This window comes from Ciconia boyciana, chromosome 9, assembly GCF_034638445.1.
Source record: "Ciconia boyciana chromosome 9, ASM3463844v1, whole genome shotgun sequence".
Taxonomy (NCBI): domain Eukaryota; kingdom Metazoa; phylum Chordata; class Aves; order Ciconiiformes; family Ciconiidae; genus Ciconia; species Ciconia boyciana.
Window position 1 is genome coordinate 35,843,398 of NC_132942.1, and position 26,337 is coordinate 35,869,734.

Genomic DNA, 26,337 nt, shown 5'->3' on the forward strand with positions numbered 1-26,337 from the left:
TACCATTCTTTATATTTGGGGTTTTAAAGTAGACAGATGGACAGAATGCCACTTCTTGCACAGTCAGAAACTACTTTGGTATCATATGTGCGTAATAAAATAATGGGCCTCACTTTTCCGCAGAAGTTATACCTATGATTTTGCATTCACAAACACATGGGATTTTTTCTGTCTTAAGATAATGATTTTTGTGAACCTACAAGGACGGAAACACTAATTCAACAAACAAACCAGTAACGGACTTAAAGGCTACTTCACATGAAAACAGGGGAAGGAATAAAATGCCCAGTGTGCCCCATATGCTGCATTAAGGAATATGTGACAGAACTAGCAGTATGGTTGAACACTGTTGCCACAATTAGCTGTTACTTAATGATGGCTTTTTGCAAGTAACAGTAACAACTAGTGCTTTTTGGAAGTTACAGAAAAAATGCACAAAAGAGGATAGCCAGGCAGATGCTCAGTATAGATCACACTGCTCAAGGTCCACCAATGTGTAAAAGCAAGCCCAGGTGAACCCAGAGGTGAGGAGGAAGAAGAAGATATCCTCAAGAAATCAACCCCTGCAGGCAGGAACTTGGGTTGCCAATGTGTAACTGTGACAGCCCCTTCCAGGAAGAGCAGCCATAGACTGTGGGATGCTGCAGGAGATGAGAGGGTGAGCTTGACACCAGTTAAGGGGGTATGTAGAGCTAACTTATTGCTGTTTGTTTGTTGTTATGAGTAGAGTTCTTACAGATTCTTGGATGCTTACATTGTGTGTTCCTTTGTGCCTGGCAGGCGTATCTTGCTTGTCATATAACTTTGCAAAAAAGCCACTCCACTACTTGTGTGCCCTGACGCATTCCAGATATGCCAAAAATGTGGCCACAGCTGCTAGTGCCCTTGAAAGGAGGAATTCTGAGGGTGCATGCTTTTCACATCAGCAGGTCTTCCCTTTGCGGGCCCATGGACAGTGTTGAGCTAACAGCATGCAGTGAACAGCATAATACTTTGCTATCCCCTCTGTCTCAGTGGGTGTCTGTCCTGCCAGCAGTGCTTCCTCCCTCCAGCCAGTGAATTGTGAATTCTTTGCCAGGAAGGGTGGAGGAACAGATAATCACACCATAGAATAGTCTGTGAAAACCCTACAGCCTTGAGACTCAGGTCCTGCCAAGAAAGCTGGAAAATTCATATCTGAGACCCTTTAGCTTGAAGAAAGAAACTGGGCACATTTCTGGCTTCTTGGGTGTGATTTAGCCTCTTGGAATTAGCCTGAATCAGTTAAGTGAAAGAAAAGGAAGTTCCAAAAAATCAAAAGCAACATTTATTTATAACAGTTTACAAAACAAGAAAACAAGTAGAGATTTTCTGTCCTCATTTGTGAGAGGTCAAGCCCATCTCCCAGATGTTTTTTGATGGATGTTCTGCTCCCTACAAGCTATTTCCAGTTAAAGAAAGTGGAAAGAGGCTGTAAGAACGACAACTGGCCATTCTCTTCTGAAAGAAGAGGGGAATAAGCATATAACATATTCTGGCACTTATATATTCTGTATAGATAATTTCTTACAGATTTCAATATATTTGCCAATTTCCCCCTCATTCCCCATTCTCACAGGACCATTATTCAGTTTTGATATCCACTGAGTAGATACCATGGTCTTTTTGAGCCTGAAAGATTGTTGTTTTTTTCTGTTTGCTTCATTGAATAGTGATTTTCAGTCCCACAAACATTCCAAATTTCCCTTGATTCTCTCCTTTCACTGTGATCATGACAACAGATTACATAATAGTGAGTTAGAAGGTGATTATGAAACTCTGCATCCTGACAAACTAATTCTGTTTGACTTTACTTCAGGTTTTAAAAGCAAACTATGCCCTCCACAACTCTTATAAATCTGTGTGTTCTCTCCTTTCATTCATCATTTGTTGTGTAAGCTGTGTCCAAAACTCCATTTTGCGTTCTTTCAATTTCTTTGCTGCCTTTTGCGTTAGGTCTATTTCCAGGTATCTTTCATCCAGATCATACTGAGGCCAATGGACCAAGCCTTCTCCGTTGGGATTTCTGGAAATAATATAATGAAAAGTTAGCTTTCCATTTGCCTATCAATTGTGCTCTGGCTGCTCAGGCTGAGAGCATTTCAGAAAACTAACATGAGCTCATATGTGATTCTAGTACCTGAATAGCTGGATGTTTTTTATTGAAATGCTCATCAGTGGAACAGCAAACATTTAATAATTGCCATTACTTTTCGATCTAAAACTCCATTGCAGACGGAGTAATAGCTACTGGATTTTTTTTTTTTTGTCTGCAGGTTAATTTAAAAGGTTTTTCTTGCAATCATTAAGAATATAAATAATTTGCTTCAATATTTATCTTAAATTCTGCCAATTTTTAGGAACCACCATGTAAGTATTGCTGTTATGTTTCAGGCAGCACAGACGAAACTTGAGCTGTAATTAGCATTGTGATTCTCACCCATTTCTAGCAAAGTTAGCCCAGTATCTCATAACAGTTCTGCTAAGTTTATTTTCTTCTTCTGTAGCATACCCTGCAAAATGAGAGATGAAATGTCAACATTAAAAACTAAATAATTGGAAAAGTAGCAGCTATATCAATTCCAATAGACTGTAATCAGTTCTACTCGTTACTCTGAGCTATGGGAGTTTCACCTGAGCAGAGCTCTAGATGAACTGCAGATGAACAATTTAATGAAAAGTAACTACTACTAAAGACAGAAAATGCTTATGTTGATTTCAATGTTTCTAAGAGAGAAAGTCTGTTCTAAAAGCCTTCCAGTAAGTAAAATTAATAATAATGATGTTTTAAAAGGAATACTTTAGTAAGCATGGATACATCACCGGCTAGGAATGGCTTTCCAAAGACAAAGGCAATCTCATCTGTATGATCTGCTTTTACAAACTCTGGTACAACACCTGTCGCTGAACTTGGTCGATGTTGAAATTCATAAAAGTAGACTGGGTTGCCAGCATCTAGTAGAAAATATACAGAAGAGTGTTAGACTGAGAGCTGAAAATACCTGCCACCTAAGATGATAAACTTTCATTACCAGCTATCTTGATAAAATGAAAACACTATCAGTTCTTTGGATAATGAAGTCCGATGCATACTGTCCGTAGACACACCCCAGCACGGAATTCTACATTTCTTCTAATAGATCTGAATTAGACACTCACCTCTATGGTATCTAGCCACTTCAATGGCTGAAAGAACAAACAAAGGGTCTCCTATTGCATCAAGAAGGCCATCTCGCACCTGAGCACGGTTTTCTGCATTCCCTATGTATTCATTGTATACTTGATCAACAACTTCAGAAGTAACATCCTGAAATGAACAACAAAAATACTTCTTATAATGACGATTAATATTATAAAGAGTAACAGCACTAATTGAGTGTGCCATCTGCATGTCCCTGCCTAAACCTCAAATATTACCTTCTTTCAGAGAAAATCCTCAGCTGTGCCAGAGTGTGGCTCAGAGCTCAGAACTGGGAGTTGCACAGCTACCGGATACAGATGTTCTCAGGGAAAAGAGGTTTGCAAGATCTAAAGATCACACATCTTTAGATAAACATCAGTCAGTGATGCTGATAAATAGATATGGTAGCCTGTTCTCCCTTCTGTGGAAATAACCCTCATAAGAGAAAAGAAATCCTATTGGATTTCATAAAATTCATTTATTGTTGTAGATGGCCATAATTTACTGCCTTTCAGAACAAGCCTGGGCTCTGCCTTTCCAAGTTCATGATGGATGTCTGTGACACTGAATGATCTATTGCAAGTACTGGCCATGTTTATAAAGTCCTTAATTCTTACTTATTAATCTGTATTTTTCTACATTTAGTAGTTTCAGGAGAGAACAAAGGAACCAGAAGGCTAAGAGGTTTGTAAATTACAGGGAAGAAAAAACTCAAGATAGCTAAACATAGGGCGCTCAGTGTCGTTTTAAACATGTCAGGTTATCCTTTGTAGGCTCCAGCTACTGCTTCAGAACAGTGTTCTATAGGTCTTGTGTCATACCTGCTGGTACCATGTGTGTCTTGGATAACCTAGGGTATCTAAAATGTCACAAGAGAACTATGTTTAGGTACCTGAATCACTCCTGGATTTCCACAGAACTCCTTTTAAAAAAGAGGGGCATTTAGGATAGAAATTTAAAGTGTATTTTCAGTCGCTAGTGGCAACAGGAATATACCATGTCTGCTGCCCATTACTGCCCCATGGTAGGAAGCTGTCAAACAGAGAAAAGTTTGCCTCTAAAATGTACCTCTCCAGGAGTACAAATATAGAACCAGACCAGTGAAGAAACAGCACTGGGTTATTCTGAAAATGGTCTCTTACCTTAAGTGATAATGCTAAGGAGCTCTGTAAAACTCGACGTGCAACATCTTCATCCAGACCATCTGCGTAAGCAGGAAATTTCATTGTCTGCATGATACAGAGAATCATATTTATTAGAAAATCTTATATTAACAAAATGATATATAAATAATGGCATTATAAGTCTCTTACCATAGGAAGTACCCATCCGAATTCACAGTTATTTACTCCTATTATATATGGGACAGCATTGATCATTTTTTCAGATAGTAATTGCCTGGGACTCTTCGGAAAAAATACACCATCTGCAGATGCACTGATGAACAGGGAAGGCTGGAGGAAAAAAAAAAAGAAAAAAGCTTCATTAATACACAAATTTTTCTTCTAGAAAAAATTTTCAGATTTTTACTATAGTTCCAAAGCAAAACAAATTAAGTGTCAAGTGAAAATATAAGAAGTAATAGTATTCAAGCCATCTCTAAATTTTCTCTGACAGATTTTCTGCACTAGGCAGAAGATTCTGTGAAGATTGGCATTATATTTTTAATGTTTGTGAAACATAGGTGATGATGTCCAATTTACATGTCTTCTTAGTTCAATCCTATTATGGATGTGTGGAGCAGTAGTGGAAAAACTGTGTTGAAACTGCAAAGGAACATGAAAGCCAGCACTGTGATAAGAAATTTTAAGTAGGACATAATATATTATATTAGTTAATTTTCAGGTTCTCCAGGAGACACTGTGACATTTCATATGCTCTTTTCCTTCCTCTGGTAGAGCACGACAGCAAAACACAAGTAGCTGAAAGTCCACGCAGAATGAAAGGGAAGTAACCTGTTCACATTTTTCAGGTGAGGTGTAACATAGCTGCAGTGTTGTCAAATCCTGAAAAGGCCAAGAAAGTCAGATGTTACATTCACTTCAAGTTCTCCTAATATTACAACACAAATAGCATACTCTGTTATGATAAAATTTGAAATGTCATTTAAATGCAAGAAGTTTAATTTCACCTACCATTTTTAGCGTTATCTGTAGTATCTCTTCTTCTGTTTTTTCTCTTAAGCATTCAACTATTGCAGCTGAGCTGAATTTTTCACAGCCAGAGGCAGTAGCAATTCTCTGCAATCAATAAAAACAAACACTCTCTTTTTCATGCACTTCCCACTGAGAGTCCAGCATGGGGGAGTCTAAACTTCTGCACAAGGATCATTGAAGCCAGACCTATTCCAGCTGCAGAGGTAGAGACTAGGAAGCCCTCATAACCCTTCACACTGTGGGCTGAGCAGAAGAACAAAACACACTCCTCCAAAATATTTTGATACAGAAATAGACCAAGGTAGTCATTCTGGTAAATAACATGCTGGGCTGAGAAGGCAGGATGACATGAAGGAGTTAGCGTGATGCACAGTCAGCATACAACCGTGTAGATGGTAACAAAGAGCACGTTATACCATTCTTGATGATGTCTTTTTGGGTGGAGTAACAGCTGTCACTAGAGAGACAGAGCTCATTATAATGTTGTCCCTTATATATCTCAGATTATCAAATCTAGGTTCCCGGAAGTTGTTTCTTGTAGTTGAAAAAAAAGTTGTGTTGAAGTCAGCTCTTCTTTTCAAATATAAACAAATTGAATAAAGTCTTGTTTATTTGCACACAACAGGCATCAAACAGGAGGGGAAGAGAAGAGTATTCAGAATCTGGTGCCACTTGCCAGCCAAAAATTATAGCTCAACTTTTCTTGAAGACAGTACATGTTACATTATTCTTTTACATTTCACACTTCTTCCCTGCCTTCTCTCTTTGCTTCCTTAGTCTTTTGTTTTCATTCAGACATATGTGGATATTTGGATATTTGAAAAGCAAAGCATCATTAAACGTGTATTATTTGCACACAGAAATACTGTCTTTAATGACTGTGGTTGTAGTTTCACAAGAAAAAAAATCTGTTTCTACATTTTGGAATAAACAGTTTAAGATATGCAAAACTATCTGGAAAAATAATTAAAATTACTACAAAATACTCACTTGTGCTTCCTCTTCAGGCTGGTCAGTGAACAAAACCCTGACTGCAGTACCACTCTCTGAAATGGCCTTATGGAACAAGCCCTTCGCCAGGGGAGATAAGACCTGTAAAAAAGCAAGAACAAGCATTACAAGCATGACAAGCATTATGTTCTGACAACTGACTTAGAATTTCAATATCAGGAATTGCCATTTAAAACATTTTGAAAACAAATGTCATAAGACTGTTATTCTGTAGCCTCTAATCATAGTTCAGCTATGCAAAGGGCTTTGGCAGCACTATCAGGGATAAGCAGTTTGTGCCTGCCTTTTCCCCTCCCATAGCACCTTGCTTCCAAGATTTCATGGAGCTACACTGCAAGCCAGATAGTGATCAAATATAATTGTGTCCAAGATAGTCTGGCTGTGCTGCAGAAGGGGAATAAAGAACTATTGGCCAGAGGGCAAGAGCTTTTTATCACATGTATCACTGAACCCTGGTTTCACTGTGTGATCTGTACCAAATTGTTAGAGACTGGAGAAGAAGAACCTCTTAGCTAATGTGCTCAGTATTGATGTAAAAATTTTACATCATCACTGGGTCACAAAATGCATGTCTAGTTCAACTATCATGACTATTGGCCTCGGTTACTTGGCACAGGTTACTGTCAAAGCAAACAGGAAATGGGCAATACATCCTCTGAAAGGACTTTTCTCACAAGGATAAATTTTGGGGGTTTTGGCACTGCAAAAAAACCCCCAGAATTTAATTTAGTAGATGAGAAATAACATTTTGGTCTGAAGTACAAGATTTGGGTATGAAAAGAACATTTTAATCAATCAGAAGCTGTACTCATATCCCATTGTATTATAGACCAAGGTGATGTGTCATTTGCTATAAAACCATCCCTTTTCTCTCACTGACTTTTCATGCAGGTACTAAAAATGAACAGTGTTTTTTCCCCTAAGTAGTTAAAATTCAATATTACTGTGAACTTACAAGAGCAGAAACACTGATTCCTCCTGCAGATTCTCCAGCGATAGTGACAGATCCTGGATCTCCTCCAAAATGTATGATATTTTCCTGAACCCACTGAAGAGCTGCAACTTGATCCAAATACCCCCAGTTACCTCGGGCATGCGTATCGCCAGTGCTGCAGAGAAAGAACAGATTTGTTTAAATGCTCAATGCAAGAAAAAAGGCAGATAAAAATATAATCTGCAGTATAAGACATCAGCTGCCATTCTCTACACAGGGCTTCTCTACACAACTAAAAATAAATGGCTCAGAAAGCATTGAGATTAGAGTAGCAATCAAACAAGAACAGACTTGGAAGCTGACTTGGGACTCATAAATTGTTCCCAACTGTTGCATATGTAATTAAGAAACATATAGTTTCTTTCCATAAGCAAATATTCTGCACGTCTATTCACAAAGGCTTTGCACACATAATTTTGGAAATCACTTAGCAAAAACTGGGATAAAGTATCTTACCTAAAATATCCAACAATACCTAATCTGTACTGAATTGTTACAACCACCACATTGTCAAAGGCCGCTAATGCTGAACCATCATATGATGAAGCTGCTCCAAAAACTAATCCACCTCCATGGATCCATACAAAGACCTGGAAAGAAAACGAGAAACAACCCAGCACAGATAAGAGCTCCCAGTGATAAAAACTAAACATAAACCAAACCACAATATTTTGTGCTGTTTGACTCCTGACTCTTTCAGATTACATTTCACAAGTGGTAGAAATCTTTCGAATATGAGGCCTGCAGTCTTACAAAATGGCATTGATTTTATTAAATATTTACATTATACCAGTGCCCCGTGATTTATCACAGATTATTTAGAGGAAATCAAACATTAACTAGTTAAAATGTCAATAAAATTTTATTTGTAAAATAGGATTTTGTGTATCTTTTAAACCTCAGCAAATATTTACTGGGGCAAAGCATGTAACTTGATCATCATCACGAAACTGCACATGTAAGTCTGCACATAGTACAGGTTGTAGGTTTGCTGTAAAATAATTTTGCTAGACGTTTTATAGTGATTTTGCTTACAGGCAGCTTCTCCTGTTTTTCTGTAGAAATGGGTGTATACACATTTAGGTATAAGCAATCTTCAGACACTTGGAGAAGAACTTTTTCTTTTCTATTAGTAATAAAGTCCGAAAAAAACTGTCCTTGTACTTTATCCTGTAGACACCTGAATAAATGAAAAAATAACAAGCAACAGAAATAACTAAAACCTCAAAGCTATGAAGTATAGCTTTTTTGTACTTCCACAATAAAGTGCAAACCAGAAACCAATCTCCAGTACATTTCCAGATTGTTGGCAACAGAAAACATAAATTTTTTTTCCCACTTTTAATATATTTTCTTCCTTTGACCTGGCATTAAGGAGATCCGTAAAAAGGAGCCACAGTCTACAGCAGTACACAGTGACATGCAGATATAATTTTGCATATTTCAAAATATTACAGAAATATACCTGCAAATACATCAGGCTATAAATTACTTCAATGAAAAGGCAAATTAATTATTTTACATCTTCAATAGCTTTTTATATTGTAATGGTAGGTATTAGGCTTGAGGCACTAAACAAGGGCAGTAGTACAAATGGAGTAAGACATTTACAATACAGACTAGAACTGGTCTGCATTTCTTATGTGTCCTATTAAGCGTGTGACTCACTTGGCATTTTTTTCTTCTGGTATTTTATTCCAACATTTCCTCAGCTTCTTTCTGTTTCTGCTCTAAAGCTACACAGTTTATAAACATTGCTAAGTAATGGCCAAATGCTCCCAAAACAGAACAGTACTGGCAAAGTGCTGGTCCATATTAGTTCATCACTGATGCCCATTAGATAAGAGTTTTTAATAAAAAGAGCAGCTTATAAAGATGTCTTTAGAAATGCATTCATTGTCACAGTTGCAGGTGGTAACGGGATGGCACCAAGGAATTTATCTTTGTGGCTTTTGATTGCCCTGTACATCAGTGTCCTGGAATTGCATGTAATATAAAATTATTAAAAAGATCAATGGTCTTGTCATTGTCTTACATTGGTGGGTAGGAAGTGGCATCTCTGACACCTTTCCATGGCTCAGGTGGCTGGGGTTCAGAAAACCTCAGTGGTCCAACTGGAGGCTTAGCAAAAGGAAGTCCCAAAAAGATATTTACACTCCTCTCAGCTGCGTCTACTTTGAATTGGTACCCTTGGACTCTCCCATATTTGGTCACCACTTCTGGTTGCTCTGCTTTTTGTCCTGGGGGATGTGAGCACAAAATCACATAATTGCTCTATTTGTAAGTAATTGCCCGATTTCTAAGAGCTTTAGCTACTTGAATATACACCTTTTGTTTGCTTAAACAATTCATTTTCATACATAAGGCTTCAACAAACTCTAATCAGTATAGCTGACATTATTTCAGCCTTCATTCTGACTGGCTTGTACGTACAATCTCCCTCAGGTATATCATATGTATTGTCTTACTATGCACACACATTAGTAATTGCATATAGATCTTAATACTTTTTGATCCAGGTTGTTAGTTAAAAGTCCAATAGATTGCTGTCATTAAGAAAAGGCATTTCCTTTTTAAGAAAAGATCTATGAACACACAAAATGTATTCCGGACCCTTGCTAGTATGTACAGCCAAAAGAAAAAGCTTCTGACATACTTGAAAATAGTCTGGCATACACAAATACTGTTAACATTTAGGTAAGATTTATTTTAAGATCGGTGTGAAAGTTCTCAATACCAAATTACAAATGCGGCACAGTGGTCTGCTCTGCCTCGGCAGACAAGCTTTTGGGACAGGAATTTGATTTCTCTATTTGCAAAAAAGGCAAATAAGACAAATGACTGAAAACAGATCACAAAAAGAAATGAAGAATTATTTGCTATTCAGACTTAATTTCTATGCAGCAAGGTTGGGTGCCCAGGTCCTCCGATAAAGCTGGGGTGCCCCTAGGTGAGCAAGCTGCACATGTGCTCTGTTTCCTTAGAGAAGGCAGTAGGTAAAAACCCTTCTGAAGCTTACCAGTAGCTACAAGCGCTGTGACCCCGACGGTGAGAATCAAGGAGAGCAGTGATGTGTCCTTTCCAGTTGCCATTTTGCAAGCTAGTCACATATTTACTTCCTCAGTGTGTTGCCTTTTATACTCTGTTAAGTGTAACTGTTGCGCAAGGCGAACACCGATAAAGAAAAGCAATACTGGAGCTGTGAGCCAACCGCGCTGTGGGCAGCCAGAGCAACTGCCCTGCCTGTAAGGCGCTCCTGCGAGGGCAGTGCACGGCAGCTCAGCTCGGTGTGGGAACAGGGAGACCTCCTGCCTTGCAGAGTGGCCCCTCAAGTTTCATACTGGCTCCCTAGCGCTCCTTATAAATCTTATTCACAAAGCCTCAGGCATCAACTATTTGCTTTAAAATGTGTTGAAAACAGTCTTCCATTGCACCAGGAGATCTGTCCTGCTGCTGTAACACTACCATCTTTCACAATGAATTTAGGATTTCCTCACGCTGCACAGTGAAGACACCAGTAAGGGAACTACACTTTTACTTCATTACACCTGCTTACTTCATTTTGGTATTAATATCTCATGGTAAGGAACACACAATATAGCCACAAAGAGCAAAATCCAAAACAATACGCCTGAAAAATATGCTTTTGCTGAAGTAAAAGTGGAGGGATTTTTATTCTCACAAAAGGATATTTTTTGACAAAAACAATACTAGAAATATCTTAGCTTTTCCTGCAGGGTGGATACTCCACCTGTCACTCAGTCCTGCATGTTCAGGGATGTTTGTTTGGTGTCCAACACAATACATGAGTTTTGCAACACTCAAGAGATGATTTCTCAACTTTTGTAGTATGGGAACGATATTAAAGGATTTGGGTGGTAACTATACACTTAATGCCTCTGAAAAATCAGGAGGATTTATGGCTTCTGCATGAACTCACATCTATCATTGGAGCATGATATGAAAAAGAGGGAAGAGATAGCTGAATAGAAATAAAAGATATTTTCTGCCCACGTTAACTCAGAGGTTGTGTTAGTTTTATGTAAGCTTTGGGCTCTGCCTTTTCTTTTTTTTTTGGCAAGGCTCAGTAGCCCTTGCCCCAGAAAGGCTGCTTTGCAATTTTATATCATGAGAATTCTCAGTTGTCAGAGACAGCATTTCTGTAGATTAATTTACTGCTTGCACCTTTGTTTTCAGCTAAGTGTGCTGTAAAGACCCACAGTCATTAAATTAGTTTAGCACATATATTATGCACCTAGTAGTCCTGTGTACTGTGGCTATGCTTGCATACTTTACTCCAAATCTTCCTAAGTATATCTGCACAGTTGTGATTTACAGCCCTTGTAGGTAACTCCCGGTCAACTTTAACCTGGACTGCTTAGAGAGCAAACTGTTGGCAGGTAGCTTCAGATGTACACATTCCGTGTATATTGAATAGCTTAAGCATTTGCTCTGTTCATCAGGAGACTCCTGCCCTCTGTACTGAGCTCTGTGCTGCAGCAACTACGCTGTTAACAATGCCAATGCTCTGCTCGCATACACGTCAGCTGCTTCTGAGTGTATGGTTAGTGCACGGTATACATTGGCAAATGGGATAACACTGTAAATTTGAGCTTCTAAGGATACTTAGAAGCTCAATACAATAACTTCATTGCAGAATTTTTATAGCTGTCTAGATGTTCTCTGGGAGACTTTTTTCTTGTTTTTTAAGAGTGAAGTTCATGACACCACAGGTCAATAAAACTGATGGGGGATTAGTCTGCACTGTTATGAATGTACAGTCTATACTGTATTGATAGATGTATGCACTGTCAAATGCAATGAATGGAAACAGCTGCCTGGGGTACAAGTGATGGAGTTTAGCGTAAGCTATCTTCTAACTTTATCTGTGTGATAAAGGTTTCCTAGAAGCCAAGGGCAGGAGTACTGTGTAGTAGTAAACTCTGCACTCCTGTTTGCCTGTTTGAATACTGTTGCAAACGCTCTCACTGTCTCCACTTACCTTGGACTGCTTTGGTTCCTGGTATGGGAGAACTGTTTCCATGTGAGGTGGAACTACAACAATCCCTGCTTGTGACTCGGCTTCCATCCTGATGGGCATGCATGCCTCAACTCACTTGTGACCGGCGAACTACAGGAGTCCTTTGCTACAAAGCCAAATGCTGTGTACTCTGCTTGCTGCTCTTTGCTTTTGCTCTAACAAACTATCTCCATAAACAATTTCTTTTCTATCTTCTGATCTTTACGGATTTTACTAAACTCTGTCCTTTCCCATTTGCTTTCCCTTTATTTTTTCCCTTCATTTACTATTCTATTTTCCAAGCCTTCCAAGCCTCCTCAATCTTTGTTCTACTCACTACTTCTCTCTCAAGTACCTATTCTGCAAAATGTCTCAGCCCATATCCCATCCACAGTCCCAGAGAAGCAGCCATTCTGCAAATATTACCAGCGCAAAGCGGTTTCTGCAAACTCTGTCAATCTTACTTACAATAAGATAATAAACAAATGGGATTTTAGATCCCTACAGCTTTGCCTGTAGATACTTTGTATAGATCTACAAGCATGACCTATATGCTCTGCAAATGTGGAAACTCTTACTCCAGTGACATAGACTAAGCTTGTGGAACCTGGAAACAGTGCTACATACCTGGGAAGTGGAATTCTTGCATCCTGTTTGGCATTTAATTTTAAGAGGGAACATTTTGCAGCTTACCCTCAATCAGTGATTAACACATAAGTCAGGGATCAATCAAAACAAATCCTGACGTATGATGACATTTGCCTCTTTATACTTTAATGCACTGCTACCTTTCTTTTTCAGCTATTGAAATCAAGAGAGACAAATATCACATTTATAGGCGCATAATTGCATAAGAGCTCACAATTACATTTTGCCTCAAGTATGTATGGTAGAGATGTTTAGAAGTCTGCATTTAAAACAGGGTCAGTTTGGTTTTTTACTCAGCCCCTGGTGAGTATTCAGTGAAGCTGCAGGGTATAAAACTTAGAGCTAGAGTATATGAAGCTAGTGCCTGGACAGCTTTAACACTCTGTCTCTTTATCATGTGGTAATCTCACATCGGCATGTCTCTGGGATGGGACACAGTATCAGAGCACTCACCCCTAAGTAGATAGGAGTAAAATCTTTTGACATTTTCCACTGTGATTTATTTTTAGCACTGTGCCTGTGCATAAGAAGTCAGTTCCACTGCACTTCTCTGTGTACACTTACAACATAAGCATATATTCTGTGCATATACATACAATGCTGCCTGTTATCTCCTTTTAAAGGGAGTGGTACAGGACCTCGGGGAATTGTATGTGCAATGAAAATCTATCAAGACTATTTTGAGATTATATTCCCCTCGCAAAACACGTTAGCTAAAACAAAGGAGAAGGGACAGATGCTTAGCAGGAATTCCCACTTACCAAAACAGCAGTTGTGCTAACAGTCTAATCCTACCTCCTGAGTTCTGACTCGCAACAGAATTTGGGCAGAAAGAGGTAGGAAACCCCACCCTATTTCTTCCAATTAAGTAATTCAGAAATAAGGGATGGCCAGTTAGTTGCTGTAGGACATCATTAGCTATGAACAATCTTAAATTCTTCCAGAGATACAGAGGGGAGATGAAAGAAGGGGGGAACAGATGCCTAGTGCCCCGTAGGATCTATGGAGCTGCATAATGCTGCTGTGAGGTAGCAGTAAGGTCAGGAATACGGTTGGGATAGCTGGAGCAGCCTAGGAGTCAGATATAGGAAACAAACAAGACCTAGCAGAGAACAACACTGAAATAATGTTTATAACAACACTGTTATTGACAACACTGAAATGAGATGTTCAAGACTTGTTCTTGGCAGTCCAAGTGCGTATCAGCCAGTAAGGGCACTGGAATAATTCTGGTAAACGAATCCCTCTCCAGTGCTAGTAACGAAGGCTTGTGACCCTGTGCATAGAATCTGGAACTGACTGATGGCACAGAGAACAGCCTGGAGCACAATGTAAAGCACCATGGAAAAGACAGAAAGTGTGAAACTAACGTTACCAACATTGATCCTTCTAAGGGAGTTATTGCTAAATTTAAAAGAAAAAAAAAGTGTGGGTAGTAGAGACTGTTTCTCCCTTTTCTAACATTTGACAGAAGTCTTAATTCCAGCACTACTGGTACCAATTATGTATCACAACAGTCAGAAATATACTGTTGTAAAACTGACTTACAAAGCAGAACATTTTTGGGGTCAATTTTTTTTTCCACAGAGGACATTTCTGTATCTAAATCAGACAAAAACTTCTGTACCATCACTAATACACTTGACATCAAAAGACAGTTTTACTTGCAGATCAAGTCTTTATTGATTTCACTTTATTAAAACAATGTTGCTGCTACATTCTCTCTTCAGTCATGGGGCAGCGACAGAAAAACCTGAGCAGTGGGGAAATCTGGTACCTATATTTAATAAGTGAGGCTGCTGTTGTAGACACGAATCCAGGAAGAAGTAAAGGATCACAAAGGGGAAATAGATCAGTTGGAATTATTGCAGTGAATAATTCGAAGTATGACAACTGTGAAGTAAAGGTGAAAAGAAGGGAAACATAATTTTATCCTGAAAATTATTTTAAGTAATTTCTTTTACTGTCCTAATAGTTTGCCTATTATGTGCATGTTTAGATTGTAAATTATAACTCTGAATTAACCTTCTTGTTTTCTGTTCTTTTGTTATTTGTCTTTTCAAACATCACCTTTCTCCAGAAGTCTACCTTCTTTTCCTTCAACTTTCTGGCTTTCTTTTGTTTTAGATTTATCTGTAAGTATTCTTCACTTAGGTTATAAGATGGCCAGTCAACCAAACCTTCCCCATTAGGATTTCTGTAAACAACAAGAAAGAGTGAATGCCCTTTTCAGTCAGTTCAGGGGAATTCAATCACAACAGTTAAGACTGAATCAACAAAACAGCTAATTCACTTTGGAGTCAGTACAAACCAGTAATGTGTGTAATGAATCTCACAATTCTTACCCATTTCGAGCAAAGTTAGCCCAGTACTTCATTAGAGTTCTACTAAGGTTCTTTTCTTCCTCTGTAACTTCACCTGAGAGACAAAATACAAAATAATTATTACATGTAGCAGAAATCCAAACATCGCTACTACAGAAGCACCATTTCCATCTGTGAGTATGTTGTAACAACTTCGTGGTTACAACAGAGGCACCATACCTGCAATATGTTAGTAATAGAGCAATCATCAAGAGAAGATTTCCACACTGTCTGTGAATGAGATTAGCATAATTACCCTTATTCTAGAAATCAGGGAATTGGGGTACAAGGAAATAAGGTGATTTGCCTGTAGCTTTTCAGGAAACCAGAAGCAGAACCAAAAAAAGAACCCATGTCTCCTGAGTCCCATTACAACTCAAGGAATGGGCCACATGTTTTAGTTTCATAGATCTCATTCTAGCTTTGTGGGACTGAAATTCTCCCTATTATTCAGAGCATGACTAGGCAATGATTTCTTCATTCTAATACAAGATGATGCCATTCCATGTCTCAACAATTCAAGAATATTCATTTAAATATAGTTACACATGTGCTCACTGTATCAGGTAGGTGAAAATAATTTTAGTTACAGTGTGTTATTAATTATAAATGCATCTCAATACATGAAGAAAAATATTCACTATTTTAATGCTCTTGGTAAATTCAGGCAAATAGAAAAAGAACTGTATAGTGTTTTCTAGTGTAGGGTAACATAAGTAAAAATATGTATATAAAATATAAGCAAAATCAAAAGGCTCTAGTAACAGATTAATGAATGCTTTTACAACACAGCTGGACTGCTCAATGGAGTAAAAGGAAATACTTTCAGTTATGTAGGCTTTGAAACAGACTATGAACTACTGTGCAAATGACAAAAATAAAAGCATAAAAAATGGTGAATTCACTTAAGTAGAATTTCCGTGTTTCTTTGTTAAAATAAGAACTGCTCCTAATTTGTTTCATGGGAAAGAAAATACTCCATCCTGAGTATTATTGGTTTAGGCATATGCAATTAAAGCAAATTGCTGGATGCGTAATATTCCTGAGGATGTGGCATCTTATATTTAACTGTTCAATGATTGGCACATTCATTTGGACTGTAGCAACGTGGGATTCTGCCTGAAGGAACAAGAACTTCAAGAACCCTCTGAGAATGCCCAAACTGACAAGGCAAAGGCAATTTTGGGAGTACACCCTTAATCCTTCCTCAATGGACCAGTTCCATTTTGAATAAAATACTTAAATATTAATTGAATCATGGGAGAAAATAGTCTTTAACCTAACCATTAGATCTTCACACCGAAAATGAAACACTGGAGTTCCAAGCCTTGCTCTAATCAACACAACTGGAACACTATCTGCAAAAGAGACCAAGTCCCCCATTCTCTGGAGCCTGACAGCCTGTGGGATTTCCTGGAAGGAAGGAGATATTAGCTTAAGTTCCTCAGGAAAAGAGGAGAGCCTAGATTTCCTGCTTCCCAAGCACTCCGCTAATCCCCTGCAAGTTTATTTGACCTTTCCTTCAATTTATTATCAGCCAAAGCTATTTGGCAAATTCATGAACAGTGCTTGTATAATGACAGTGATGTCTTCTAGCAAATGCCCTATTTGCTGAATTGTTGACAACGTGTAACTTACTGTGCTTCAGAAACAGCAATCTGTACGTGATAAAGAATGGAGAAGACAGTAAATTAGTGTTAAATTCTAACAGGAGAAAGGGTTATACTTTGATCTCACTGTTAATATATGCACTTTAGTCTGATTAAAATGGAAGTAGCACTACTGAATAGAATAATGCCAGTGTTATGAGAGTAATTTATAAGTTAATATTGAATGTTCTATTCCTTACTACGTAGCTGAATATCACCAGCCAGGTACGGTCCTCCAAAGACAAAGCCAACTTCATCTCCATGATCAGCTTTCACATACTCTGGTTTACTATCCCAGTATGAAGTGGGCCGATGCTGATATTCAAAGAAGTAGGCAGGAGCTCCAGACTCTAGAAGACATAACATTTAGAGAATTAAAGAAGAGATGCATAAATTATGGCTGACATCAGCTGTTTAAAATATTACTTTAAATATGCCCAAAGCTTTATACTGGGCACATTTTTAATGTAATGTTACATTCAAATATGTTTTTTTTTTTTTAAATTCAAAATTAAGAACACCCCCCCCCCAAAAAAAAAAAAAATTACCCCAGGAAAACTTACAGAAAACAAAATAACATCAAATAATTTTCCAGTTCTGGGTATTTTGGCATGGATTGTCTACACTTAAATACCAGAAAATCTCCAGACTACAGAGCTGCTGACTTCCCAAGGAGCAGTGGGCCAAATGACAAATTGCAGGTTGCTTTAACATGTTTTAATTTTTAAGCCTGTATACTTCACTTAGCATAACATTTATCATGTTATCATACTGTGACTGTGAGCACAAGTGCAAGACACTAGCACAAAGATAAAGGAGTACATGCACTTGGTTCACACAGTCCTGCAGACCTACATCACTCTGCACCCCCATCAAGTTCCCAGTGGGAATCTCAAGAAGGGCTGCCTACACACGACAGGATTTGTGTCATTTGATCCAGCATGTAGTAAGAGGTTTGAATATCCTACTGGTGTTCATTAGCTCACCCCTGTGATAATTCAATGCTTTAATGGATGGCATGACAATTCCTACATCCCCTAGCAAGTCCAGAAATCGGTCCCGTAGCTCAGCAGGATCATCTGTGTTTCCTAGATATTCATCCACTATCACAGGCAGAAACTCTGATGGTACATCCTAAGAGGAAAAGGGGAAACAAGAAACAAATAGAAAAATTATTACTCTCTGAATTAGCAACTAAAAATGTCATCTTTTAAACTTCAGAGATTCTGCGAAGACACACAGGTCCAGGGTAGCACCCACGTTGATGGGAAACCATGATGGCAAATATAACCTATTCAGACTTTTTGTGGGGGGAAAAAAAACCCAACACCAAAAACCAAACCAAACAAATCACCTCAGGTCAAATTTGCAACAGATTTATATGGGTTAAAACTCTACAGGAATCAACGAAGATCCAGCAACTTCTCCTGAAAATACCTTTGGCTTCTGTTTTCTTCAGGGGAAAAGAGATGGGAATAACAAAAGTAAATTCTATGAGTCCTTGAAAGATTTCTTTACTATTAGAATACAGGGCAAGACCAATGGGATCTCCAAACACAGCTTACGTTTTTAGTGTTAGAATTTGCTGCTTGAAAGATACACTTCAAAACTAGGAGTGCAAAGTAACTACTTCAAAAGTTACATTTAATTTAATGTAAACATTGAAAAATCCTGCCTTGACACCCATCAACCAGGAGATTAGCCATCAGATACCGTAAGATTAGCAACACTATTACAGTAATCCTGCATACAAATACAAATGGTAAAAATGTTGGTTGAGAGGTCTAGAAGGAAAAAGGTATTTCCCCAAATCCCAGACCTGACTCAATCCTATTTCTGTGTAACCCCATACACCGTAGTCCTGTCAGCTTTGCTGGGACTCTCCCCAAAGCATAACATGACCCAAGTCTTAGTAACACTGCGACTCAAGCAGAAAATTAGAGAACGCCAAACTTCACAAATCTGTTCTATGCATTAAAAAGAAATTTCACTTCTGAAATTAGATTAGTGCAACAGTTCTTACCATCATTGGTAGTAAAAACTCTAAAGTTGAAGTGATTGATTTTTTATCTCCTATTTCCTTCAAACCTGGTATTTTTGATGTCTGCACAGAAAAAAATAATGTTATTAGCACCATTCAACTTCTCCACTATTTTTAACATTGGAACTATGTTATTCTACTTTATCTTTACTACTGGTGTTTATTTTCAAAGCATCATATCACATGCAAAAATGCAGTATGATGCAGCAGCTGTCTTGAAAAGCTTGTATTTATTGCAGCAAATGTTTCCTTGGTGAAGGTTTCTGCATAAACCACTCATACTAAGTAGTTTATCCTAAAATCAACACACATTGTTAAGAAACTTATAAGACTAGAAAGCATTAGGGCAGAATTGAAGCGAAAAGCTTCTTCTGTCTCAAAGGCTTATTTTCCCTACAGTAGGGGACATCTTAAAAGTCACTGGCAGCCTCTCCGTCTCGAGTCCAGTTGTTTGAACCCTTTGAAGTAAAGATAAGACAATGCTCCTCCTCTTTTAGAGCATTACATAAAATGACTCTTCCATCTGCAAAATGAATTAGAACAGATTTCATGTTACATTTTTCTTCTTGGACTCAGTACCAGCACACTTCCAGAGACACACAGTTACTACACAGATTCAGAACAAATGCTTTGTACTACATAGATGAACATGAATACTTAGGAAATGAAGAAAAGAGGACAAGGAAGAGAAAGGACACAAATCCATCTCCTGCAGTTTTGTGCACTGTATAGCAACTGCTCACTTTGGGGAGTTACCCATGGAATTCATATGAGAAAGAATTTATGCACTGAGAATGGGTGGGACACCCACGTTATTCCCATACTCTGTCCCCAGCTGAGATTTTCAAACGATAGATCTTTCTGCATGGTAACAAGGAACACGGGGGCAACGATATAACCAGCAGTCAGAATTCATAATGACATATGGGGTAAGCTGTTTAAAGTGATCAATGCCACATTTTTAAACATTCTAGGTATCAATCCTGAATACTGTGCATGTAACATCTGTGTGTTGTGGGGGAAAGGAATGGTTTTGTTTTTCTTTTAGTAATAAGCCCTTGACTGTTGCATTCTTTTTCCTCTCTGACTGGATGAGGGATAAGATGAGGATAAGAAAACACTGTATAAAATTGATGTTCCAAGGATGTCCATGTAGTTTAACTTGCAGGGTGAAGCCTGTCTCACTGTTTTCTGACCAACTGGTTCTGGGTCACTACAGAATCATAGTGCAAGCAAAGTTTACCTTGTATATATTTCCAACAATGCAAAGCCTTTTGGCCATACTTAAAAGGTGTCCTACCAGCAAATAACTCCTCAGAGTTGCCTGCATCAGTTAACGCTAACATTCAAAAACCCAGAGAATAGCCATTAAATTACAGATCTAATATTCCAGCCAAATTCATTGTTGGTGACTCCTATCATAAACGGGACTGCATTAAATTCTTTTCCAGCCAATATCTCTTCAGGCAACTTATGAAGAAATACTCCATCCAAAACTACGGGTAGAAATGGGATTTCCTGAAGGAAGAGAAAAAAGATCAAATTACTTGTTAATAGTATTTTCTTTTTTTCCTTCAAATCACATAATAAAATGTCCACATTTAATGTTCTAAGTGCAAAAAAAGAGCTTTAAGAAATCTGAGTATCTACAACCACTGTAACACACATTCACTGTTTTCCACAAGAGTATAAAATACTAGTCTGGTTGGGTCATGGTATGGAGTAATGTAATGGTTTCCTGATCCTGTGCTGCTTCTGACACTAAAATATACGTACCCTCAAGTTTTGCTCACAACTTTACAAGTGCTGTGACACTTCACTGAAAATTCTAATGAGAAATTATGTGAAATTATTTCAATATTTAGGGGGTATTTTGACAAAAATTAGGAAAAATCAACTTTGGAACAGGCCAACAATGAACTTTAGTCAGAGGCTGAGCTAAAGTTTTGCAAGTGTGCCATTAAAAAAAAAGTTACTAAGTAAAGTTTCACCTACCGTACTGTTAAAGACTATATCATTTGCTTCCTGGTTCCTTAAGCAGTTTATCAGTGAGAGCGAACTGCTCATCTCACACTTAAATATACTTGCAATTTTCTGAAAATTATTAACAAAGACAAGAACTGTTAGCTATGAGGTGGTCTTTAAGGAATTTATAAACAGAAAATTATTATACACAGTATTGTTAATGGTTTTATTTAAGGGCTGATTTAGGTGGCTTGATAGGTCTTTGAGTATTTTATTTGACTAGAAATACTACAGTTTGATCACGAAGTGAAATCATTCTGGTATACTTTTCTTTATTGCTATATTTCCATTCACTGTTCTACAACAAACCTTGCTGTAGAGATAATACGAGGTTGTAACATAAATCAAATAAGGCAAGAAAATTCAGAAAATCAGCTTACGAGAGATTTACATTATTACTACCTGCTGTTTCAGAAGGAGAAATTAAAAGGTACCTATAGAGAGGAATTTAATTTTAAAGTTGTTGGGGGTTTTTTTTGTTTGTTTGGTTTTTTTAATTAATTTACTTCAGATAAAGGCCCTCCATAAAAGACCATAGCTGAATAAAAACTGAATGCCTCTTCTGGATTCTAATTAAACTTTCCATAATAAATTTCATAGTTACTGTTTAAGTTACAATGGCATGAAAATGGACATATGCCTAGCTTGGCATGTGTGTAACTGAAAATACCTAGCTCGATCCACAGATATTATAATCACATAACTGTACAATCTATTTCCAACACCAAACGAGCACAGTAAGATTGAAAATAAATAGACTATTTGAATGAAAATTTACTTAGTGCTAATCTATATATTTATAGGTATGCCATGAGAATAAATTTGATCATCTTTGTTGCATAATATGCAATCAGATTTTCCCCTTTTCTCTTTTAACCAAATTATCAGATATAAGAAATACCCTATTTTAGGTTATAAAGGCTTTAAAATACAAAATATGAGCCTACCTTAAGATCTGTTGAAAGAAGTAAATCTTTATTAGGGGGGATTAGAATTCCACTCTCTGATATTGCTTTATGAAAGAGACCCTTAGACAAAGGAGATAAAACCTGCCAAGAAGGGAAGAACAGAAAGTATTTATTCTACATTAAGGTCCTTATCCCATAACTTTATGCTTTATTAGACTGCTGATTCATTGGGGAATTACACATTTTTATGTGCTTACAGGGGAAGGGTCCAGACTTAGCACAATGTGCCATTAATCTTACTTTGAAAAATCAGATTAAGCATGAAACATAACACTAACTGAGTTTTTGAAGATTTTTTTTAAGACTTTAGTATATCTACTGCATGCCTACATGTGCAAAAACAGAGCAAGATCCTGCAGATACACCAAAGAGTGTGACAGATCCTGGATCGCCACCAAAGTGTTCAATATTTTCTTGGATCCACTGAAGAGCTGCTACTTGATCCAAAAATGCCCAGTTCCCACGAGCATGTTCATCACCAGTACTGAAAGAAAAGCAGTATAAGCCAACTTCTCAGGAAGAGTGATAGTTCTTCTAATACCAGAATAACGTAAACCTCAACAACTTACACTTTGTGCAAAGTGTCATATTTGGCCAAGGAAAGATCTGTATAGCCTACTGACCTATGGCCCTTTATAGTCAGATCTAAGCTCCACTGACTTACTTGCCTCTACTGTTCACCCATACACAGATGGATTCCTGGCCTTTACACTATATGATTTTCTGATTTACACACCAATGGATGGAAGTAAAGGCAAGAACAAACATCCTATCCAGAACCAAATAAGCCCAACTATGATTTGATAGCAGGCTACAATCAAATGACAATGCAAATGGAATTTACGGACATTTCTTAACGTTCTTAAGTCCTGATGGCAGCGAACTATGTACATTTAAGTTCAGCTGATTTAGAAAACAAAACTACCCATGCTTTAAACATGATAGAAAGCATTTTGTAAAAAGTGAAATAGGTCATCTTACTTGAGGAATCCAAGGAGTCCAAGTCTGTACTGAATTATTACTACCACAATATTCTCATAGGCTGATAGTGCAGAACCATCATACCTAGAAGCACCACCAAATATAAAATTGCCTCCATGGATCCACACCATTACCTTAGAGAAAAAAGGGTGAGACACACTTTTATACATTGCTTGGTAGATTTCATTTGAAAAAGGAAGATAACATCAGAGAATTAGGAACTCCGAATCACCGAAGCTCAATGGGCGCTGAATTTTAGGTTGAGACTTTGAATTTTACATAATAATATTATTTTTGCTAATCAGCATCACATTTTCAAAAGCAATTAAGTGACTTAGGAGCTATCATTAGGTGCAAACTTTGTACAACGCAAGTTTGTACAATGGGTTTACGTACAGGTAACTTGTCCTTCTTGTTTGAACCAGCAGGGCTGTAAACATTTAGATACAAACAGTCCTCAGAAGTTCGGAATGGAGGGTGTTTTTCTTTAAAGTTTTTTTCAGCTGTTTTCAACATGGACAGATCTTGAGGACATCTTCACAAAAGAAAGGAAGTGTGAATTAGTAATAAAACTGCAATAGCAACAATGTAACAATGATAGAGAAAACACACTTTCTTTTGCCCCACAGCCTGAATTCCCACAGGGTGCTCAAACTTTGTGTTACTTACATACAGTGAGAGGTGCAACCTGTAAAAGCACAGCTCTATCCTTGTACTTACTGGACTACTTTCAGCACAGTATAATGAGAAAACGTGATTTCCAAAGACAGGAATTTCCCAGGAATTCTTTGTGGTTCCTAGTCCCACAGTTTTTATGAAATATTTCAGTACTGGCAGCTTATTCACTACCAGTCAATACAAGCTCCTTACCAAAAATCAGACCTCTGTACTCTAATAAACACGACAACGCTGACAAACATGAGCAGGTCCTATATACAAATGATCTGAACAGCTCTCACAGTGGTGGGTAAGAAGTTGCATCTCTCAGATCATTCCAGGGTTCAGGCGGTTCAGGTGGGGAAAACCTCAAGGATCCAACAGGTGCTTTTGCAAAAGGAATGCCAAGGAAAACGTTTACAAGTCTGTCTGTCCCCTTCACATTTGTTTGCCTCCCTTTGAGCCGTCCAAGTGCGATAGTCACTTCTGGCTCAGCACCAGTCTGTCCTAAGTAACACATAAGGTAAAAAAAAAAATTAAATTGCATCTTCATAATTATCAGACAGACATTTCAATGAAGCATTTTTTACTGACTGTTTAATTTAGAAGATATCAGCTTGTTCCTTTCAATTTTGTTCAGTTTTCATTTCGCTTTTGTGCAATGACAGACACCCCCTGCCAAACACTCCCATAGCTGGCCCTGCCAATCACAACAGGAGCTAGGTAAGACACAGTTTACTCACTGTGCAAGAGCATAAAGCTTAAAAACAAATTTCAGAGCAAACAGAAACTGTCAAAATCATTAACATGTTCTAAATTTATCATCCAACAAGATCTTAAAAATATTTTGTTTAGGTAATTCAGAAATCTTTTTGCTTTCTACCTTTTAAGAAAGATAGAAAGTTTTATTTTCACAAAATCATCTCAGAAATGGTTTTATCTCATAAAACCAGTAATTTTTCCATCAAGCTTAGTATTAGGATACTTTTGCAGATTGCTAATAAAAGTGTAAGAGATGTACTGCTTTTGAAAATCACTACACCGCAACTTGTTAATGCAGTTGCTTCCCCAACAGCAATAATAACAGATTTTGCATCTCACCTTCTCCTCTGCAAGTGATGAACGCTATAATACAAAACACGGTACAAAGCAAAGAAATCTGGCCTTGCGGAGCCATTTTTTACCCCCGTTTGGACTCTAGATTATTTTCTGGTTTTATGCGGAAGAGAATGGTACAAAGGTCCCTGCTGAGGACACTCTGAGTAGGGAGTGCAGCTAAATTCCCTTTTGAACATGCACTGCACTAAGCACTTTGAGAGCTGTACTTGATAGAGAGTGTAAATACAATCCCTTAGTGTGTTGTACCTGATCATTACCTGATCCTGAGAATGCATGATCTGAAAACAACCCAACACCATCTGTGAACAACAACAAAGGTCTAATCAATCATAGTTAATCTGCTGTTAATCCTACAAGGAAACAAAACAGTGGATGCTCTGAAGAGGTTCCAGAGCTGTCAACACCTAAATTCTTGTAAAAAACCCCCAAAACAACAACAAAAACCTCACCAAAAAACAGGATCGCAGATTAAAAATAACTAGGAAGTAACAATTAAAAGAAGAAAAAAAAAATCAAAATAGTTAATTCTTGCAGAAGTTTTAATGAGGGCTACCACATCTGTACCATAATTGACACTATATGTGCTTTCCAGCAGCGACTGGCCTCCAGCCTCCAAATTAGTTCTTTATCTCTTCTTGAATAAAAATAGGCCTCCTGCACTTTTCAAAATTAAAGGGGAGATTAAAGTTGAGGGTCAGATTATAGCTTCTTCTCTATGAGCAGCCTCAGTGAGGTCAGAAAGCAAGGTCTATGTACCTACACTTTATGGGGTATATACTTCCCTCAAAAAAGTGGGAAAGGGCCATGACCTCACCTTCTCTATAAAATAGCTTCCTACAGTGGAAATAGGCTGGCAATCCAACAGACCGTTTTCGCCTCCTGGCTGAAAAAGTCCTAAAAAATGTTGTAGTTTGTAGAAGCATAACATCCCTCAGTGTGGATGACTGGCCCTAAGCAGATTAGCCTCAAGGCCTTCTTCATAGTTGGCCCAAGCCAACTTCTACAAGCTTCTACAAGCCCAGCCTGCTCCACTAACGCCCAATCTTCAACTGGCAAAACACCCTCTACGTAATGGGTCTTTGTCTTTCCACCTTCGATTTGTGTCACATCTCTTGGATGAATGGTGTCATCAGCATTCAGGTGCAAAGCACACATACTCCTTCAGGCTCCTCTGCACTGCTTTCACTTAATCTACCTCCTGTGTGGACACTCATAAAGCCTGTGAAGCCAACTTCTCCTCCACAGATCATGTAAGTTCACCCTGCATGGGAAACAGGTTTGTCAGAGTCAGTCAATTCTTTAACAAAAAGGGTTGCAAATGAGATAGGTAAAACAAGATTTTCAGTGCAAGAGAATTCAGAGCTACTTTCTATTTCTTACACAGTTCCTGAGTCTCTGGGTTGCGATAGCTTTGGAAAATGCGCCAATTTCTCATGAATTCATCTGGAACTGTGCAAATATGCACTGTAGAACATAACTTGCCTCTTATTTTTTATACTTCCCTCA

General features: G+C 38.0%; 2 protein-coding genes across 4 annotated transcripts; both read right to left on the reverse strand.

Moving 5' to 3' along the window:
- Nucleotides 1–1,419: 1,419 nt before the first annotated feature.
- Nucleotides 1,420–9,520, reverse strand: LOC140656707 (fatty acyl-CoA hydrolase precursor, medium chain). Of its 2 annotated transcripts, XM_072872761.1 has the most exons (13): nt 9,396–9,520; nt 8,396–8,540; nt 7,817–7,950; nt 7,322–7,475; nt 6,346–6,447; nt 5,335–5,439; nt 5,155–5,205; nt 4,513–4,653; nt 4,342–4,428; nt 3,178–3,325; nt 2,842–2,973; nt 2,459–2,531; nt 1,420–2,044 (listed from the first exon to the last, which is right to left on the reverse strand). In XM_072872761.1, coding segments are annotated over exons 1-13 (1,449 nt in total). In that variant the 5' UTR covers nt 9,398–9,520; the 3' UTR covers nt 1,420–1,869. The 2 variants fall into 2 exon arrangements, with proteins under 2 accessions (XP_072728862.1, XP_072728863.1); XM_072872762.1 differs by lacking the exon at nt 5,155–5,205.
- On the reverse strand, nt 9,504–26,057 carry LOC140656706 (fatty acyl-CoA hydrolase precursor, medium chain-like). Of its 2 annotated transcripts, XM_072872760.1 has the most exons (15): nt 25,646–26,057; nt 25,089–25,130; nt 24,015–24,219; nt 23,452–23,590; nt 23,056–23,189; nt 22,405–22,558; nt 22,054–22,155; nt 21,077–21,175; nt 20,459–20,599; nt 19,064–19,144; nt 18,027–18,174; nt 17,241–17,390; nt 15,374–15,446; nt 15,099–15,225; nt 9,504–9,600 (listed from the first exon to the last, which is right to left on the reverse strand). In XM_072872760.1, the coding sequence occupies exons 1-15, from the start codon at nt 25,752–25,754 to the stop codon at nt 9,571–9,573; spliced, it is 1,734 nt and encodes a 577-aa protein (XP_072728861.1). In that variant the 5' UTR covers nt 25,755–26,057; the 3' UTR covers nt 9,504–9,570. The 2 variants fall into 2 exon arrangements, with proteins under 2 accessions (XP_072728861.1, XP_072728860.1); XM_072872759.1 differs by lacking the exon at nt 9,504–9,600 and having other exon boundaries at nt 14,788–15,225.
- Between the last annotated feature and the right edge of the window lie 280 nt (nt 26,058–26,337).